General features: G+C 39.0%; 2 protein-coding genes across 4 annotated transcripts in view; both read right to left on the bottom strand.

Moving 5' to 3' along the window:
- ATP5PF (ATP synthase peripheral stalk subunit F6) overlaps positions 1 to 20,508 on the bottom strand; it is a 282,601-nt gene that overhangs the window by 110,084 nt on the left and 152,009 nt on the right. The window lies entirely within an intron of this gene.
- Positions 1 to 20,508, bottom strand: part of APP (amyloid beta precursor protein) — a 181,890-nt gene that overhangs the window by 57,381 nt on the left and 104,001 nt on the right. For both annotated transcript variants that reach the window (XM_079299170.1, XM_079299169.1), the window contains exons 7-8: positions 14,554 to 14,721; positions 8,274 to 8,407 (exon numbers count right to left, since the gene is read on the bottom strand). In XM_079299170.1, the coding sequence (XP_079155296.1) occupies positions 8,274 to 8,407; positions 14,554 to 14,721 (302 nt within the window). The remainder of the gene's footprint in view (positions 1 to 8,273; positions 8,408 to 14,553; positions 14,722 to 20,508) is intronic.

Raw genomic sequence — 20,508 nt, forward strand, 5'->3', positions numbered from 1 at the left:
AATTTTGCCAAGATCAATACCAAAGGCAGGAAAGATAAGACCTGCTGTGTCTCATGTTTGCAAGTTGAGCCTCCAGCACTCACCTCCTGTCTCAGGCTTCCCAGTTTTTCCACACACCACACCAGACATTGCTAATCAGGCTCTTTGATGAACAGACTGGAAAGTGCTAGTGGTGCCCTAGGGTACCTGGCTGAGCCTGTGCTTTAAAAAAAACACAACCCACACAAACCTGAGCTCAAAGGACACTTCTACAAGTCCCAAGCCTTGAAATGTAATAGGATTACTCAGCAGGCTGACACCCACACTCCAAAACAACCCAATGTATGGGATTTTGTTGTCAAGTTTTAATTTTCCTTTTCACCCCAAACCCTAGAGTGTATCTCAAGACAGCAATACATTAGTCATGGTAAAACCAGATCAACTCACTGTCAGCTAAATTATTTATCTGTAAGAGATTCTGGCCTCAGTAACAGACCAAAAATATCAAGACTTCTCTTTTGGGAAGCTAATAGGATGCTGAAAACTTTAAAGTGGGAAATTGCTTTGCCTGCTTTTGGGCTTCACCAGGGGCATGGTTAGGCAGTAGTAATAAGCAGAGACCTGAAATTAAATATTTAGAATCATGGTCTTTAACTCACCCCACTCCTTTACTAAGAACTGTAATCTGAAATTTAAGTCCCAAGAACTGTACTCCAACCTATGTAACTGTCAGCCTAAAACTGCCTCTTCAGTTTACATTACCTTCTCATCAAACAATACCCATTGATGTTTAAATTGAAGCCAAACTTTAAAACAGCAGGAAAACAAAATTTAGAAGGAGTTGTAGCAAGGAACTAGTGACAGAGAACATGATGGGCAGCACACTGAATTTCTAGGTCACCCCCCACATGCTACTACTGCAGCTCTTTGGCAAAGGAGATTTCACTGATTCTCTGAAAAAACAGGACTACATGACATGAACTGACACTACAGTTTAGAGCACAGTGCTGTGGTCTGGAAAAAACTTATTAATTATCAGAGTGCTGCTGTGCAATCAGTGCACATTAAACACACAGCTCTTAATCCTGCTTAGGCCATATGACTGTTGGGGCTGAGAAAACAATTTGTGTACATAGGCAGCACCTTTCCAGAGACCTGACATGACACTGGTGGCAGGATGTGTCAGAGACTGAAATGTTATGGTTTTGCCTATTATAGCAAAAGTACATAACAAAAGATGCACAGAAGACCACCCAAGCTCAACCAGAATGGGCCTCCTGACTAAAACCCTGAACTGTGAGTTAAACCACCTAAGGAGGAGAGATAAGAAAAGTGACACTACTGTTCAAAGCATCTGGAAGAGCATCCATTGCAGGACCCAGACCACCACTTTCAGGGGTGGAGGCTGTAGCTCCATGGTTATCTGCTGCCAGGCTCACACAGACCCCCACCAAAGTGGGGAAGGATGAGGTTTGGGTGGATGTTGAAAAAGTCTCTGGTGAGAGGCAGTGAATATTCATCCTCCACTGTGCAGAGGAGACCAGGGGCCACTTCACTCCAAGAAAAGCTGCGTCCATGTGAAGAACAGCTGAGGGGTGTCATGGCCCATCAAAGCCCCTCAAAGAGTCCCCAGACCCTGCACCAGAGCACTGCAACATGATGCAACAGATCCACAGTGCTGCAAGGGACAGTGTCAAACTGCCCCCTTAAGGGAGGCACCTGGGTGCTCCCACCTGCCCCAAATGTGCATTAATCCATGGGATTCTACACATTTTGGTGCCACCACAGCAGGGGACCCTCACCACCAAGAAGACCAGATGGAGGAGAAGAAGAAGACATTGCTGGGACCCCCAGAAGGGTGATAGGTTTCTATCTAACCCCAACACTCTTTCCTAGTCTCCCCAGTTCCCACACACAAATCTCTCTTTCTTTCATCTTTCTTTCTCTTTGCCTCTTTTACTATTAAATAAAATATATCAAGTGTTTTTAGCAGCAACATCTAACCTCGTTTGATTTTAATCATGTTTTTGGGAAATTTCAAACCTTCCTGGGTTGAATCCATCTTATTCACAGAGGCTTGGTTTCCTTTGTGTGGTAAGGTGGGTTGTAACATCCCCCAAAGGGGTCCCCAGACCTTGCACCAGAGCACTGCAGTGATACTACATGATGTAATAGATCCACAGTCTTGCAAGGGACAGTGTCTAACTTGCCTCCCTCAGGGAGGTAACTGTGTGTTCCCACCTACCTAAATGTATATTAATCCATTATAGAATCCTGTATAGAATTTTTTTCAGCAGGGGACCCTCACCACCAAGATCAGATGGAAGGAAACAATGAAATGTTGTTGGGACCCATGGAAGGGGTGATAGGCTTTTTTTCCATTTCTTTATTTCTTTTCTCTTTCTTCTCTATGCCTCTTTCAAATAAAATATATCTTTTTTTTTTATATCAATATCTAATCACTTTTGGGTTTTATCCTGTTCTGGGGAATATTTGAACCAGTATTTGAACGAATATTCAGAGTTTTTTTCTGCTTTATTCACAGAATTAGTTCTCTTTGCTCCTCTGTGATTAGAGACAATTGCAACAGGATGTGAATTTACAGAAGGCCCAGAAATTATGGCATTAAGCTAAATCAAACTACAATGATATGTTCAGGCTCGAATACTGCCCTAGGTTAGCAACTTCATTATTCTCTTCTCCCTCTTTTCCTTTTTCTGTGAAAAAATGACATCTCTGACATCTGCCTAATTTTTTCACTCTGAAAGAGCAGTTATGGATTTTCAGAACAGGAGTTCCATCTTTATCCCCTAAACTAACCCTCTGCTAATGTGCATGACAAAAGTAAGCACTGTGGGTGATGTGATTGAGGGAGGACCTTTGGCTACACAATTTTCTTTACTCAAACCTTATAAGGCAGGATGATAAACTGACAGCCTACACAGCTAGTTGGGAGGAATGTAAATTCGTTGTCTCAAAGTTCAGCTGTGGTGCCACAAAACTGAAAGATTTTGAAAAAAAACCCAGAAATACATGGCTGATTGTAGAAACAGTATTCTTATAAAAACTGCTGTGCCCTAAGTGATGATTTTTGTAACTGAGAAGACTTCAATGCTTGAGAGCATCTGTGTGTGTGTGCTAACCAACTGAAGATACAGCCATCCATGGGCCATACAACCACACACAGGAACTCCTGCTCCCACCAAATGGCATCACTTCAGGGAATTGTGAGAAATGTGCCATAGCACTACAAAAGACCACAAAGAGCAAGAAGGAGAAAAAAATCCCCAATTACACATGTGCAGAAAAAGGCTGAACTTGTCCTCTGCACTTACAAACCTATTCTCCACTGCTGACAGCACAGACCTACGAAAAACATACAGATTTAGGGCTCTTCAAGGGTTGGGGCTTTGTACAGGGAAAATAACAGCTTTTGGTTTGAGATATAAGCAGCAAGCCATTTCAAAGTAAAACTTCTTCAAAACTCAGGCCTTAGAGCCTGGCAGATGCTTTTTGAAATTGGGCTCTAAGAGACAGCAGGAGGGAAAGAAGCAGTATGGAAATATGTCATTCATTATTAACAGATGCTAAGGTCAAAAATTTCATTATGTATTGAAGCAGCAGAATTCACTCCTATTTTTTACACCAGGGCACAAAAGCATATCTGCAAGAGAAGAATTCATGGCAGACATTTGGCTTAGCACTATCAGGCCAGCAGAGGTATTTTCCCAAAGATTGGCTTAGTGAGGTCACAGTCATGCCAAAAGGGTCTATCTTTGTCTAGGGCTTTTGTTCCATACTTAAGTCTTCACCTTTTTTTCTGGTAATAACATCATTAAACTTCTCCAAAGAGTCCTGACAATAACTGAGGGGGGTAATCCTATTAACCAGACAGTTTTAAGGAAGGAAACAGGATTCCCACACACAGTAATAGAGATGGTAGAATCTAGGCAATACATGAATCAGTGTTATTTAACATCTTTGTTGAAGATATGGACAGTAGGACTGAGAGCAATCTCAGCTAAGTGACACCAAGGTCAGTGATGTGATTGATACTCCAGAGGGAAGGGATGTCATTCAGAGGGACCTGGACAGGATTGAGAGGCAGGCCTGGGAAAACCCCAGGTTCAAGTTCAACAGGGCCACGTGTGGGCTCCTACATCTGGGCTGGGACAATCCCAAAATCAATATAAGCTGCACAGTGAGTGGACTGAGAGCAGCCCTGGGAAAAGGCTTGAGTGTCCTGGTGGATGAAAAACCAAATATGAGCTAGCCATGTGTGCTCAGAGCCCAGGAAACCCAGTGTATCCTATATTCAAAACTCCATGGACAGCAGGTTGAGGAGGGATTCTGCCTCTCTGTTTCGCTCTGATGCAGCCAGGTCTGGGCCCCAACACAAGATGCACATCAACCTGCTTGAGTGGGTCTAGAGGAGGACCATGAAGATGACAAAGGGTTAGAGCAGCTCCTCTGTGAGGCCAGGGTGAGAGACCTGGAGTCCTTGAGTCTGGAGAAGACTTCAAGGAGACCTTAAAGCAGTCCTCCATTGTCTAAAGGGGGCCTTCATGAAGGCGGGAGAGGGGACTTTTCACAAGGTGTGTAGTGATAAGGAGAAATGCTTTTAAGCTGAAAGAAAATAGGTTAAACTGAAAGTAGTAGATTAAATATTAGGAAGAAGTTATTTACTCTGAGGGTGGTGAAAGCCTGTCAATAGGCTGCCCAGAGAAGTTGTGGCTGCTGCATCCCTGGAAATGTTCAAGGCCAGGCTGGATGGGATTTCGAGCAATCTGATGTATTGGAAGGTGCCCCTGCCCATGGCAGGGGGATGGAACTGAATGATCTTTAAAGTCCCTTCCAACTCAAACCATTCTGTGATTCCAAAGTGTCACTGGGACTAAACATCACATGAAGATGCATCTAGGATGTTGGAACAAGTGGCATGCAATGATCAAAAAAACATCTTGAACGAACACCAGACCTGTTCAGGCTGCTTGAGAACCACAGTATTTTCAGATGATTGCTTTGGAAATAAACTTCCAAGAAGCAAAGCTATTCTAGGACACAAGGTATCATCAAGTTCCTATAATAAATATTGTACATGACACAATTCCAAAAATATTGTAGACAGCCAAATGAAGAGCAAATTTAAGACATGAGGATGTCACAAGATGTCTGAGGAGAGAAATGTATAAATATACTGCTCCCTTGAGTAAGGTTCAGTATCTGGTTCATCAGGCTATTTAGCAGCAACTAATTAAGTAAGGGAGCTGTACAGGCATTAAGAAAGTGAAAAGAGAAAAAGGGGAATTGTACCAAAGCAAGAAACAAGAACCACGACACTTTGCAATCAATCACCTAGTGTAGCCTCTCCCTGTTATCTTCTGGAGAGCAGCAAACATTTAAAGGTTACACATGCATCACTGAACAGCTACCCCAGTTTGCATGGGAATGTAGTTTTCCTGCTTCTGTGGCTGTATGATGAATTCTTGGAAAAACCTTAAAATTTTGTGTAATTCTCCTTACAGTTCTTCCTGTAAGTTAGGAAAGTTTATAAGCCTTGCTGCTTCATGGACACTTCAGAGCACAAGGGATTAAAAGAGTGACCCAGAGGTGCATCAGGTCATCACAGAGACAGACTTCCCCACTAAAAAATCTTTTATGAGCTGTGAATCATGATGTGACATAACCACTGACTGAATCTTGGTCTCTGCTCATGTGAACATCTTTATACAAGAGAAAAACACAAGTTGTCAGAATTTCACGGTAAATTAAGAGAAACAGCAGAGGATATACAGAATATTTACATTTTCCCTGATGATAGTGATACACTTCCCCACACCTTGGATGATTACATTTTGCATGTCAAATAGAATGCTTCTGATTTTTTTATTAGTTAATTGGCTGTTGCAAAATAAGGTGTGCACCAAACCCAATACTATTTTAAAACTAGCCTTTTTATGAAATGAAATAAATTATCTGTGTTTTATGAAAAAAATCTATTTCAGATTATGACGTTTATCTAGACTAAATAATTACTTGCTGCTTTTTTCTCTTTTTATTAGAAGAAAACTGGGTATTTCTGCTCCTTTATAAGCTTCTACTTTTTATCTCTGAAAGAACTGGACTTTGAATTTAAAAAAAAAAAAAAGACTTGGCTAGTGACTCATCTGCTACCTTTTCTTTTTACTGAGAAAAGCATTGATAGCATTATTTTTAACAAAACAAGTAAGAGTTCAATATTAATTTCCAGCTACATATATATTTTAATTTTATAGAACATACCTGTTTTTAAAGAAAAAGTAAAAAAGTAATTTTAAAATAAATTGCCAGAAAAGGAAACCAGTGGTATTGGACACAAATGTTCATGTGAGTAAACACAGAATGGTAAACTAACTGGCTTTTCTGCTTGCCCATGAACATTTGACAAGTTAACATGGAGATCATAATCATAACTTAAGTTTCTAAAAATGAGCTTTCCCTTCTATGAGTAAACTCTAATCTTCAAAGCTCTGCAAAAGGTCTGTGTACTTCAAGACACATGTCCTTTAAGATGTGCTTTCATAAGCAGCTTAGGCAATTTCATGATTAATTTTTTTTTATGCACCAATCATGCTGCTTTTTACCAGAGCTGACTCAGGTTGTTGAACTGGCCAGAACTGGTTATTTCCCTTGTTTTTGGGGAACTGACATGGCAGGAGGGGGGCAGCTGACCTGCCTCACTCTCTGTGTGCTCAGTGCAGACAGGAAGGATGCCTAGGAACACGCTAATGAGGGCAGCTCCAGTTTCAGTCAAACCCCTGAATCACACCCTTCAGCTGAGAGGGTCTTCCAGATGTTCATATCAAAACATAAAATACACAGTTCACCCAAATACTGCCCCTAAGTACTTGGCTTTATCTTTACATACTGGGATTTTGGAGACAAATGGAAGCACAGTGAGAATCTGAAGACTATGCCAAAGAAATCTGCACTGACTGTTCTTTGCTTACAGGAAACCCACCTCCACAGCATTTTTTGCAAAAAGGTTATTTCAAGGAGAAGGAATAATGGGGTGGTGACTGTATTGTCCACCAACCCTCTGCATGCCTAGCCAAGGCAGGATATTTCCTCTGCTAGGCAGTCTATGTGCCTTTTTAATTCTCCAGATTCCCTGTCCATTAAATTGGTCCTATTTTGTCTGTTTTAATTATTTCTCTGTTTAGATTATTTGTGCTTCCACACTTCCCAAGCAGATGAGGAGCACCTATCTTGCTATCCATGACATGTCATATTCTCAGTATGTGGCTTGCACCAGTTGGATGAGTGCTTCAGGTAAGATGCCCTGCCCAATTTATTAGAAAAGTGCCAGGCACAGCAACTGTGCCACTAGACAGGGATGTACACTAAGAGCTTAATTTCATTTTCATTCATAACATTTTATTTTCATTTTTGGAATAACATTTTAGCACAGAGCTACAGGTTAATAATGTATCAGTAACGGACAGACACACTGAAATCCCACCAGGGGGACAAAGTTATAATGAAAATACACAGTAAATTAGCTAAATGGTTATATGAAATGCATCTGAATTACACTACATTATTTTTTGTAGTTGTTTCATTCTCAAAAAATATGTATATGAGATTTTCCTTTAAACCTCTTATATGTTTTTCTTTGCTGTTATTAAAGCAGAAGTGGCCATTTTTTTTCTTAGCATTGTTATTATAAACCCTGTTTCTGAGAGAACAGGTAACTCATCTCTCACTGAATAAAAACTCGGGTACAGTTTCAGGCTACACAAATCTCTTTGGTTAAACAGAAAGAAAAGGGTTGATTCAGTTTGGATTTTTAGCTCAAAAGCACCAGTTTTCCTCTTTTCTTTTGACTTCAGATGCATAATATGTTACCTTGAGGCTCAAAACCATTAGATAAACATATGTGATCTTACACTACCCCCAGGACACACAGAAAATGAAACTTAGCACAAACCATCTCCCTCAGCTGCTCCAAGGGAAGGACAATTAATACAGTGGCCAAGTTGTATTACTTTGAAACATGAATAATCTCACAAAACAAGTATTCTCCAATGAAGATGAGAGACATTTTATACAGTTTTTTCTTAACCCTTCTAGTAACTGTATGTGGCCACTTATGATTGCAACCACAAATGTGTGTCAGTCAGCTGAATTCTTAGAGTCTGAAAGGCAGTAAATGGTGTGTTTGCAAATTGTCAGAGCACCTGGAGATGAAGCCTTGGGAAAGAAAAAGATAAGGATCACTTCATCCATTTAGGAATAAAGAAATCTCCCCTTACCTGGGACATTCTTTCACGATGCTTCGCTTCAAGCCTCTCCTTGGCTTTCTGGAAATGGGCATGTTCATTCTCATCTCCAGGTGTCTCCAAGTATTTGTCAACAGCATCAGGAGTGCTAGCAGCTGTGGTAGGGACTGATGAAAAATTTGGAGAGAGGGAGGGGACGGAGAAGAAAAGAAGAATTTCTACTTTAGTATGGGAAAAAAAATTAATAAAGAAGATTAATGAAAATTTATTAATAAAGAAGCATCGGTTCTAATTCCCATAAGAATACAGCCATCCATTTAGCATCAGAGGAAGACACAGAAACAGGATTTAGATGAACATGTTACAGCAAATACATATAAATAGATCAGGATTTCTTCCCCCTCTCTCACCCCATTTCACACACCAGGAGAAGCTCCGCAGAGTGAATAAAACAATGTTCTTGAAACAGGTTAGAAACTGCTGCCAAAAGAAAAATTCCAAGTATGAAAAAAAGCCTAGAAATGAATAAAGTCTGTAAGACAGCAAAGTGCCCTTTGCAGTCATGTTCTTTGTATATAAGTTTATTTTTAAAAGGTAAATTGTAACACACAAGTGTGAATGCAAATCCCTTTTAAAGCACTCATGAACTGTACAGTACTGAATGACATAACTCAAATCTTTGCTTTAACAACAGTTTGGCTTCACAGATAGTTACTTTATTTGTAACAATTTGATTTTAAAAAAAACCTCACAAAGGCTGGAAATAATCAGTGAGCTTGCACTAATTGCCAGCCATTCCTGTTGGATAACTAGGAGATAGCTGTGACATTAGTAGAGGAAATATTTGCATTTAGGGCAATTCAAGCAAACTGACCAACAGTCCTGTCACTATGCAGTGATATCCAATCCCTACTTTATGAATACTGATTCTATTTTCCTTTAATATCTCATAATTTAAGTAATTGGTATGGCATCAAACAACAGGCAGCCTGAAAGAGTTTAGTGAAATCCATCAGAGACTCTTTGGAGAGGAAAAAAACCTACCCAATGAAACACACCATACTCTCATTATTCCTGATCCATTGTCTTAATTAAAGGTGCTACTTGCCATCTAAACTAGGTTTAAGTTGAATTTTCTCATATAAAAAGCCTCTGAGTAAGAACCTCAAGATACATTTCCTACCCATGCACAGCTAGAACTTGGCCTTCCTTTTCATCAATCCTGACAAATACAATTCTGCCTTGCTGATATCCAATCAACATTCAACCATTAATGGCTCAAATCACTCTCCAAATTCTTTGATGCTCTTCATGACTGGGAGGAGGTCCCCATAACTTCCTCAAGCATCTTTGAAATACTTTGCTGCAATGTCATTCTCTTTCAACTTATCATAAGTTTAAATATTTATGAGAGGGGAAAAAAAAGAGAGACAAATACAAGACAGAAGTATTTTCCTGAACATGACTTCTACCAAGGTTGTAAACAACAGTCATCAAGTTCCACAGAGTAAAAGGAATCAAAACAAAAAATGCAGTGGTCAGACCCAGCAAAATAAGTTACAGTAAACCTTGCTCACAGCAGTACCTCAAATTAATTTAATTCTTTGTGTATGAAATTAGTAGTAGTCTAACTTTTGGGTAAGAAAGCATTATTTCCTTTTTGAATCCTAAACTTCACCCACTTACTAATTAAAAGTTCTAGTAGAGCCTGTGTGGTTCAAAAGTGAAATAAAAGTCCAAATTTATGCAGATGAAGCTGCAGAAGCAAAAATTAGTCACTTGTATCCACTAAAGGTCATAGTCAAAATTAAAAATTTAAATAGTTATTAGAAGTCATAGCTCTTTAATGCCTTAGACACTGGAAGCTGGCATGCAATTTTAGCTGCCAAAACATTTTACTACCTGCTAACTAGGGAGATGTCAACATCCCAAACAAACAAACAATGGACAAAGAAAATGACTGACAACAGGAATAAGCTGCTGCTGTAAAAGGTACAGATCTTTATTTAAAGTACACCTCTGAAGAAAAATTAAAGTGGATAGTATCTGTCACTTAAAAAATCACCAAGAGATTCAGCAAGTTTGGAAGTTCACAGTATATAGTCTAGAGAATAAATACTACTGTGCCTAAATTCACCCAAAACCCTGTGATAGTGCTCTAGAATAATCAAAAATAAAAGCACATGTGTCAACATTTAAACTTCCTATTAAGTTTCAGGGTTTATGCAACGAAGGAGGGAACTGACAACACTGAATCCTGCTGGTGCCCTGTTGTGAGACACAGGAATTCAGTACTATCATGAAATAAAAAAACCTCCCTATTTATAAAAGATCATTTTAATGATATGTCAAGATTTTCAAAAACTGACTGTGTCACCAGAGTACAATTCACTTCCACTTTGAATGAGGAACAAATGAAAACAGAGTGAATTCCACTCAGCTCTGATGGCTGCTGGAGCTCCTGGGAGAGCTGTCTGAGAAATGAAGTACATTTAAGAGAATGTGTTTTCCCGACTTTTAAGTCCCCAAGTTAAGAATTAAACATTAATATAATTTCAAAATAGCACTTATTTTAAAAAATACGTATTTCCTGAAACTTTAAGGATGTTTAAAATGCAACAACTAACACACAAGTAAAAAAATTAGTACAATATATTACTTTGTAGTGTAAGACAGAAATCTTTCCTTTGGTAATAGCAATATATTTGCATATTCGTATATATATACTCAACATACACTTATACACATATATATATATATACACACACATACTTATTCTGAGGCCATTAAATCCAAATTAACCACTTAACAGATTCTATGACTTCAAAGAAGCCATTGTGGGCAGTCAACAGTAGAAACTGGAATCATTATATTGAATGAAAACCACAGCCAGTACTGAATATTCTTATAAAAAATCAGTAGAGACTGAGCAGGTGGTCTGATGGTCTGAAGGAATTGGTAACATCAGCCTCAAAGCCTTCTACTTTTAAGACAATTGTGTATCAATTTCCATGGAGTTGGATGATAAATGAAAAAAAAAAAAAGATTGCAGTAGCTCCTACCCAAGAGATAAATCATTTCCATCAGATCTCAGAGCACCAGTCAAATCCACTGAACATGGAGGGAGTTTGAGGCTTTGCATGACAGCACAGACCCACCTTTCCAGATCAAGGCAGACTTAGCAAGAAAGCAGAATAAAACATGCTTTTTTAATCTCTTTTTTTTTTTTTTTTTCTTAAGAGAAAGTGTTCAGGGTACTAACATTCAGATTTCACATTGTATGGATATTTTTGACAACAAAACATCCTCACATTTTTGTTCAGTCCAATTCCAATTCATTACCTGAAAATCTGACTCACATTCTAAACTTCCACCCTTTGCCCACTATACAAGAGAAACCCAGTGCTATCCACTATTTCATATTACTCTGTAACATCTAACTAGTTTATCCTGAAAAGCAAACTATAGCTCAACAGAAGAAATACGTGCTTTAGCAGCTATCTTGCTTCCTGCCTAACAGAGGTTTGATTTTTATTTTTGTTTGTTTTGTTTTTGTTTTGTTTTAATAGGACACAAGGGAGTAAGAACAATCCGAACTTCAGAGAGAAAATAAAGAAAGAATAGAATAAATACATTAATAATAATGAAGTGGGGAGGAGGAGGCACAAAAATCAAATACAAAGACTAAATTAACAGTCAGTGAGGTGACAGTGAGGAAGAAAAAAGACAGGAGACAATAGGAGTGGCCTTGAAGGAAACTTCCCCACTGTTTTTCTTTTCTTCTGTGAGACAGGGGTGAAAGACGATGTCTGTGCTACCTCTTTCAGCAGCATTAGATTAGTACTAAACACAGAACTCATAATTTCAGTGCTGAAAGTTATTATATTCAGCACTTGCAATTATTTTCATTACAATTTCTATTCAGCAAGAATAAGAAGAACAAGGAGAAACAGCATGGTGAGACTGAAACAGTACATGAAACTAAAATACAACAAAGTTACTTCAGGAACAGAAAAAAATAGGTGTATAGATGAGGGTATAGAATACACTGATATAACATAAAAAACCAGGAAAAAATACTGAAATAGCTTGGAAAGTGTATTCTCAGATTCAACTGTTTGAGAAACTATTGAAGAAAAAAAAAGTCAGAAAAAAATTCTATGAGAGATATAAAATCAGTTTGAGTTGTGCAAATGAAGTCAAACAAGTACTCAATCTAACTCCACTGCTATTAAAGAGAAAATTACTTTGACCGAAAATTTGGACTTCCAAATAAAGAGAATCATGGAAATGGTAATAGTCTTGTTTTATTGAAATGAATCTGAGGAAAAAAAAAAACACTGAGCCAGATAATAAATTCCATGACACAAAGCAGAATCTCCTGAGCAAAGAGAAGATCATTTATCTTCCCAAAGAGAGGATGCAATCAGAGACAAATTGTGTTTTCCATCTCGGGAAAACCTTACCTAACACAGGAACTTAATGGTTCAAAATGTTCTTCTGTCAGTAAATACATCAGACCTCACTCCAAGCTCATGCACAGATCTCTGCCTTCACTACTGTACTGGGTTGTTGTGGCCAGAAATGTGTATTCTATCACCATCTGTTAAAACCAGGTGGGGCAGTGATTCCTTATCTCTGCAGCACATACCATCTGCTAATGGGCCATCTTTAAGACTAGGTGGGACAATCATCTTTATCTTTTCCACAGCCCCTCCTCCCTCCAGGAAGATATCATCTGCTGCTGGCCCATTCAGTCCCACTGCATGACTGATAAAATTACATCATCCCACTGGGAGATGCTCCAGCCAGGGGGAGGAGCCAAGCCTTTCCTACCCAGATAAAAACTGAGATTCTGAACAGCAAGTTATCCTTCTTTCCACTGGATTCCAGAGAAAAACCGGACCTTTCCACATCATCCCTTGACCTTCAGAGGAAACTGCACCTTCTACAGGAGCACTGCTCCAGCTGAACCACATCTGCCACTGCAGGAGGATGCAGCCACCATTGAATGGGACTGCTACCAACACCCTGACTGACTGACAGGGTGTCAGGCTGTATTCTGACTCTGTCAGTGTTGGGATTGTTCTTTGCAATACTGTATTTCTATTTTAATTTTCCTAATTAAGAACTGTTATTCCTATTCCCGTATCTTTCCCTGAGAGCCCCTTAATTTCAAAATTATAATAATTTGGAGGGAGGGGGTTACATTCTCCATTTCAAAGAGAAGCTTGTGCCTTTATTGGCAGACACCTGTCGTTCAAACCAGGACAACTACATCTCCTGTCTTGTTGCAGAAGCTGATCAAGGCTCATGAAGTGTCCTCCTCACTCCCATCATGGCAGAATTCTCCATGTCCCTTCTCTGGAGCTTTGCCACAAACAGCTCCAGAAGATGCTGGGATAAAATGCTGCTGGAGCACCAGTACAGCATAATGAAAATGCTCCTGGAAAGGCCAAGTTTGGAAGACATTTTATGAAAAGGAGCCCTGAGATGCTGCTCGTGTCCTGCTCCTCCATGCCGTGTGAGCAGACAGGGCAGTGAGACACTGTTATGGGTTGATACTCACTCTTTAATGTCTCAGATGTAAATGTCAGCTGGTGCTCTTCCAGGAGTAGCTGCTTGCCAAGCAGATTGGGAGGAGAGTGTACAAGAGGCTCTCAAAACACAACCACCCCACAAAACTAGCACCTCATTTATCAGCTTCAATGGTGCATGGTGGAGAAAGCCACCACTCCCAAACACTACAAATATCGGTTTTCAGCAAAAACAGTTATTACAACATATGGTTGAGTGAAAGAAAGTGGGAGGTGATTCACTTCCACGTGCAGCACAGCCCTTAGGGCAACATCAAAAATTAAATTCTCCCCTTTTCATTGCAAACACACACAAAGAACCCAACCAAACTAAACCGAAAAACTCCGTAAATCCGCATTCTAATATTTTTTAGCTTTGTTAATAAAAAAAAAGGTCAGAAACACGTGAGAATACACTGCAAAAAACACGAGCTATTTTTAAACTTACCTGAGGCTTCCCTAAAGTTAGTCCTTTTTCCTGCACATGCATTGTAGGTGCAGACAGACAGTGAAACATCAGTAAACGTTGATAGAGAATAAATAGAAGATGGGTGCAAAGGCCTCACTTGAGGAGGAGTGTGAAGGCCTCACCTGAGGAGGTGTTAAGCTCAGTGAGAAGTCACCCATGCCCACGCCAGGTTAGCAAGAGGCCCAGGAGGCCGAGTGGTGAGCAGAGGTGTGGACAGACCGCGGCCGGGGTTAGTTGGTGAGAGCCCAGGCCCGCTCAGGGCACTTACTGATGCTGCCACACACCGCCATGCAGTATTCCTCCGAGTCAAAGTTGTTCCGGTTGCCGCCGCAGCCGCCGTAAAAGAAGGGCGCGCACTTTCCTTCAGCCACGTCAAAGTACCAGCGGGAGATCATGGCGCGGCACGGCCCGGTCTCGGCTTGCTCAGAGCACACCTCTAGTCACAGGAGACCCGGAGGAACCACATTTAGCACGGGAATGGCACCATCCTGGCTGATTAATTAGGTGTCTCTCTGTGTCCACGCGCTCAAGCGGGGAGGGAGACGCACCGGGGTGGTGCCCGGGAAGGAGATGCCAAGGAGGTGTTTTGAGGAGTAGGAAACCCTTCCCCAGCAATAAGGAAGGTAAATTTTGAACTGACACAGATTCCTGCCACGAAGTCTCCTTAGCCTGCCTATACCTAATGTTTTTAGCATCTTTATCTGCACACATTAAGAGGTGCTGCCCTGAAACTAACGTGGAATTTCATCTGCTCCCAGTGTGGGAGAAACAGAACTTCTGGACAGCAAACTAATATGATTATGCAGAAACTGATTTATTGTTTACCTTTTAGCTCCAATTATACATTTTAAGACTACAGTTTACACGATTACGCATTTTTGATTGGTGTTTTTATGCTGTTTACGCACCTAGCGCCTTTTTAGATACAATGATTGGTGGTTGTTTAAAACTTTACTGCCCACTTTTATCTTGTGTTTTTTAATCTTGGTACTCTGGTTTGTAGCTCTTTTTTTTTTTTTTTTAATTTAGCACAATTTATGTTTCAGTGGTCATGAAGGGTCTTAACAAGTTGTAGAAAAACACTTAAAAATAGCTTATCTCGTGTACTTGTTATAAACATTGGTCTAAACTAAGAAATATACAGAAAACCAGCTAAGCATGTGAAGAAACAGCAAAATATGCAGAAAAACAACCAGGCAGCAAAATATGGAGAAAAACAGCTACATATAGTTTGGCTGGGCCACACAATACAGAGCATGGCCTGGACTTGTTCAGATGTCACTGTGGCCTAAACTTGTTCAGTATTTCTACATCCCAGGCCAGAGGGGCACAACCACCACCTGACTGGGGGTCTTGCAATAGCCCTGGCTGGATTCCTGCCCAAGCAGCTTATTGGAAAGGAAATATCTCAAAGCAGGAGACACATTTTCTCTTCATCTTTTTTAGCTCTATATACCCTTCCTGACAAAATTACACAAACAAACAAACAATTATTTATACATTCTAGTGGAAAACAAATTATCTTCAAACACCTATTTAAATGTAGCCAGTGATGGAGAAACTCTGTTTTGCAAGCCACCCAGTACACACTTTTTAATTCACAATTTGAGAGCTCACATATATCAAATTACTGCTGCAGCTTGAACCATCCATGGGAGGAAATCTCACCCCCAGTGAATATACCTACAGGAAAAAAAATTAAATTATTTGTGTTCACTGTGAGCTGCTACAGTCTATGCCTACATATTGCAACACAGGGAAACCTGAGGGAAGAACCAAACCACACAAATTAAAGGAAGACAAAGCAAATTCTGCCTGCAATTTGGAGTTTAGCCAATTACACATGTAAACATATAGCCCTTTACCAATAATGTTCCAAACAGACAAAACCAGTTTTATCTTTCAATGTGCTGCACAAGTAATTTCAAATATACATAATATTAAACACCAATAAACCCCTCATTTACTTTCATCCCACACACTACCTGGCAAACAAATTGCCACAGTCAACTAGAGGCTTATAAATCCTCTGCATAAATTTGAATTTTGTGGAAAGTGCATTCCTAAGGGTTGAAAGGTAGGAATATCACTGCACTAGCACTGGAAATCTCTGCATATCCATCACCTCTAAAATGCTGGCTACAAAGAATCCTGCTTTTCAGTGTCTGTCCTGATTCATCAATTCACTATCCTCAGAAGCACCACTATTTATAAATAGGTTTTTATGTCCAATTCTTACTGGCAATACAACCTACACTTCTTTAAATATACAACAGAGGTACAATTTTACATGAATTTAACTCATTCACATATTTGAACTATAAATAAGGTCAAGAATCAATTTCAGGAAGCATACATTTAGTCTGAGATAAACAAGAGTATGCAACTATAAAGGATGTGCTAAATATGCTGCACTTCTGTATGAAGATACTAGGGGAAAAAGAATACTGAGTTTTTTACTTGAAGAAAAACAAAATAAGTATAATTAATTGCATGGCACTTTAATTACAATTAATTGTATATTACAATATGATTATAGACAATTTTTAGTATACAAGTAGTTATCCTGATTTATTTTAAAACCAAACCATTCATACCACCCAGTTACACAGTCAAATCTTGACAAAAAGCTAGCTTTGCACAGTCTTGGAAAAGCTGTCAAGTGTAAATTAAAAATTAATAGCAACTTCTGATATAAAACAGACATATAGTCAAAAGAATTCTTACTGACAGGAAATGTCATTTCTGAAAACACAAAGGTTTCAACAATTCAGTCTTTTCTACTCAGTGTTGATCATGGGCCAGTCTCTAGCCACACAGTAAGCATCTTCTAGGTTTACCTAAAATATTGGTTTTGCTATACAGACTGATTTATTTTGCACTATTATCAGGTTGGAAACTGTTTACAGATTTAATCTGAAATTTCCTATAGGGTACCTCTCTCACAGAAATAGCAACAGAGACTTGAATGTGCAAAAGCAAAGGTAATTGTTCATCAGACTGAACACTGCAATTGTCTCTTTGTTGAACTAAGTAATTTAAACACATGAAGATGCACTTGAACAAGTGTTCAGTAAACCACAGAATAACATATTAAAAATTATTAAACATAATAACATACTAAAAAGAGCAAGCCTGCAGCTTTGCAGCCCACTGTGGTGGCCACTGACCTGTCCTGTCACCTCCCATCAGGGGAGGGACATTCTTCCCTTTAGCCTGCACTGCCAACCCTACTGCCCTTGGTGAGACCTACATGCCACAGAGAGAAATGCTCTATTGTCTTCTAATGTTTATGATCTAAATGGAGAATAAACAAGAGAGGGGGAAGTGCTCTGGTTTACTGTTTCATGACTGCTCTTTTTGAGGGAAGTGTGGTGCCAGTCCAGCCTAGGAAATGTGTCACTGCTGTCATTCATCCCTTTCCCAACGTCACCCTGCCTGTCTGCCCTTCTCTATGCAGGGCTTGGAGCTGCATTCCTTCACCCCAGCTTTGGGGCAAAGGTGCATTTGTCTATTCCTTCTTCTATTTTCTATTCCTTCTATTTTCCTTCTATATTTCTATTTTCTATTCCTTCTTTCCCTTTCAACTTCTATTCCTGGGCAATAGTCCCATCAGTCCTGTTTGTGGGCCAGATACTCCTCCTGCACCCCTCTATATTCCCCATCCATCACCTGTCCTTACAAGAAAAAGCCACTGCATTTGGTTCTCAGCTGCAACACCTCAGCTGAGAAGACAGGGAAATGAAGTATTGAGATGCAAAATTCAAAGGTTTTGTTGGGCTACTAATCCAAATACCACTTCCCCTTCCTTCTGGTGCTGCAATTAATGCTACAAATGTAGCAATTAATGCTACAAGGGGTGAACTATGGTATTTTAGGAGATATTAGGAGCAGGCAGGTAGCATGCACTGCTGCAGTGGGCTGGGTTTGATTATTAAGATACAGCACTTTGCTTCATATTTTAATTCTGTTGCTGAAAATTGAGGCAAAGACAAATGACGTTTTGCAAATGTGCAATTCGGTTTTACTTGATACCACAAATAATTTGTATGGAGTACACCATCAACAGTGAGCTTTGCTTTGTTTAAGGAACTTGTTCACTCTTCCCCCTCCAAAGACAAAGTTTTGCCTTTAGCTTTAAGAAACTGGATGTAATTAAAGAGGAGAAGCATTTGAAACAGCCCAGGTTCATGAACAGCTGCTTTTAGACTCTTCAGACTTTTCAAACCATTCTACCCCAACAGCCAAACTCCTCTCATCCTGTGTCCCAAACCACTTGAGATAATCAGGAAAATGTAAATCAACTTTCCTCATTCCAAGCTTCTTGTACTTATTCCAGCATGTTGGGGCAAACCCAGCTGTTTCTAACTGAGCAAGCACCACCCCCTGAAGGACAGGGCCACAGCAAAGCTTGTTGATTTGCTTTTAAATTAAGTAGTTGAATACTGAAAAATAACCAGTTACATTAAACATTGGCATGGACTGTTATTTTTTCTTCGAAAAGCACAGACTTCAGCACCCTAGGAAATATAGTCTCTAAGTATGTGGACATTGATTTATACTGACTTTATACAAAGTACTTCCATAAACACTCATTTATCAAAATGCTGTTAGCAGAGCTCATTAGAATTTATGTGCAAACATTTTAGATATTTTGATGATCACTTTTTACAGAGGAAAATATAAAATATGGCTCTGAATGTCAATTTAAATTTTTCATTATCATTTTTTTCCTGCTACTTGAAGAAAACTGATCTCAAATCAAAGTGAAATTGTAATTGTATTATTTGAAAATCTCAACTCCATGCTTCTTTTTTTCTCTTACAGGACTTAAATTCTTAACAATAACATTCTCAACTAAGAAATTGGAAATAAAATGAAAACTTCTAACAAGGAGAAGAACTAAAGCTACATTTACATACTTCTATCACTGTAAATATCAAGTTTATTGAATATTTTTTCAGGATTTGAATTTATTTACATGATCATGAGAACTAAGCTCATTTAATGTTCACAGTCAGCCCCAAACCTTAAATCAGAAATGAAATTTGAAGAGAACTAAGAAAAAACAGATCAACAGGAGGAGTTAGGTTACTAACTCTGTGTCATAATCCCATAGGACCTGAACTGCTCTTAAATCAGGAACTCAAACACTCAGTTCCTTAAGTATATTATGAGATCAGATTTTTTATTTTACCATTTGTATCTCGCTAAAGAACAGAGTAAGTAACTGATAAATGCAAAAGAGGCCAAAGGAATAAAACTCTCAAATGTGTTGCATGAGGTATATGCTCCCCTTCTTCAGGCACCAGTATATAAAATATCACAACTGGAGTAATTCTGGCTTCCACATCTTCAGGAACTGAGCTATAGTTTGAGGATATTAATATTTATGCCTCTATATTAGTATTTTTCTTAAACTAGTTGAGAAAAATTATGCAAGAGCAAATGCAGTTTTTCTTTCAGTTATACCCTTTGTGTTCTAAAAAGGCACAACTGTTTTTACTCAATGAATCAATCAAAAGAGAATATTTGAAGATAATTTCACTGAAACAAAACTTCCTCATTCTGAATATATGGTTAGAAGAAGCAACCACATTCTAGTTTGAGTATTCAAAGACAAGAGCTAATTTCAGAAGAGGTTTTTGGAATTAGGAGAAGACAGCTGTGAAGCTGGCACATGCTCTGGGCTAAAGCTGGTGCACAAACAACACAATTGCTAAAATGCTTTTTTACAAAGAAAAGCAAAATTATGGCTCCTCAATGCAATACTGAGGACAGCTCCTCCAAAGCTGTTAAATACCCTTAAATTGTAATTTTCATCCTGTGTAATCAAGATGAAATTCTCTCTATAATGTTTATTCTTAAGCTACTGCAAGGACATATTTAAAAAAATTTTTTAATTAATTGTATACTTGGCTAAAATATAAAGCCTCATAGTTCTGAAGTGGAACAAATATGTGAAAACTTATTTTTTATTTCCTGTGCACAACAGAACTACATTCAGAACTAAGGTGCCATAAAGTTACCAGTGATGGCCAGAAAGAAAACAAAAACATCCAGCTTGATTTTAAATCGAGGTTAATATAGTTTCATGAATTTATGTGCTTTAGAAAAGGTAAAATTTCCACATAACATCACAATTCTGCTAACATGGCATGACACTGAGTATGAGGATTAGCCCAGAAGTGCATTCCAGTCCTTTTATACAGCAAAATCTTCA

Source organism: Erithacus rubecula (assembly GCF_903797595.1).
Source record: "Erithacus rubecula genome assembly, chromosome: 1".
In the NCBI taxonomy this organism is placed as follows: Eukaryota; Metazoa; Chordata; class Aves; order Passeriformes; family Muscicapidae; genus Erithacus; species Erithacus rubecula.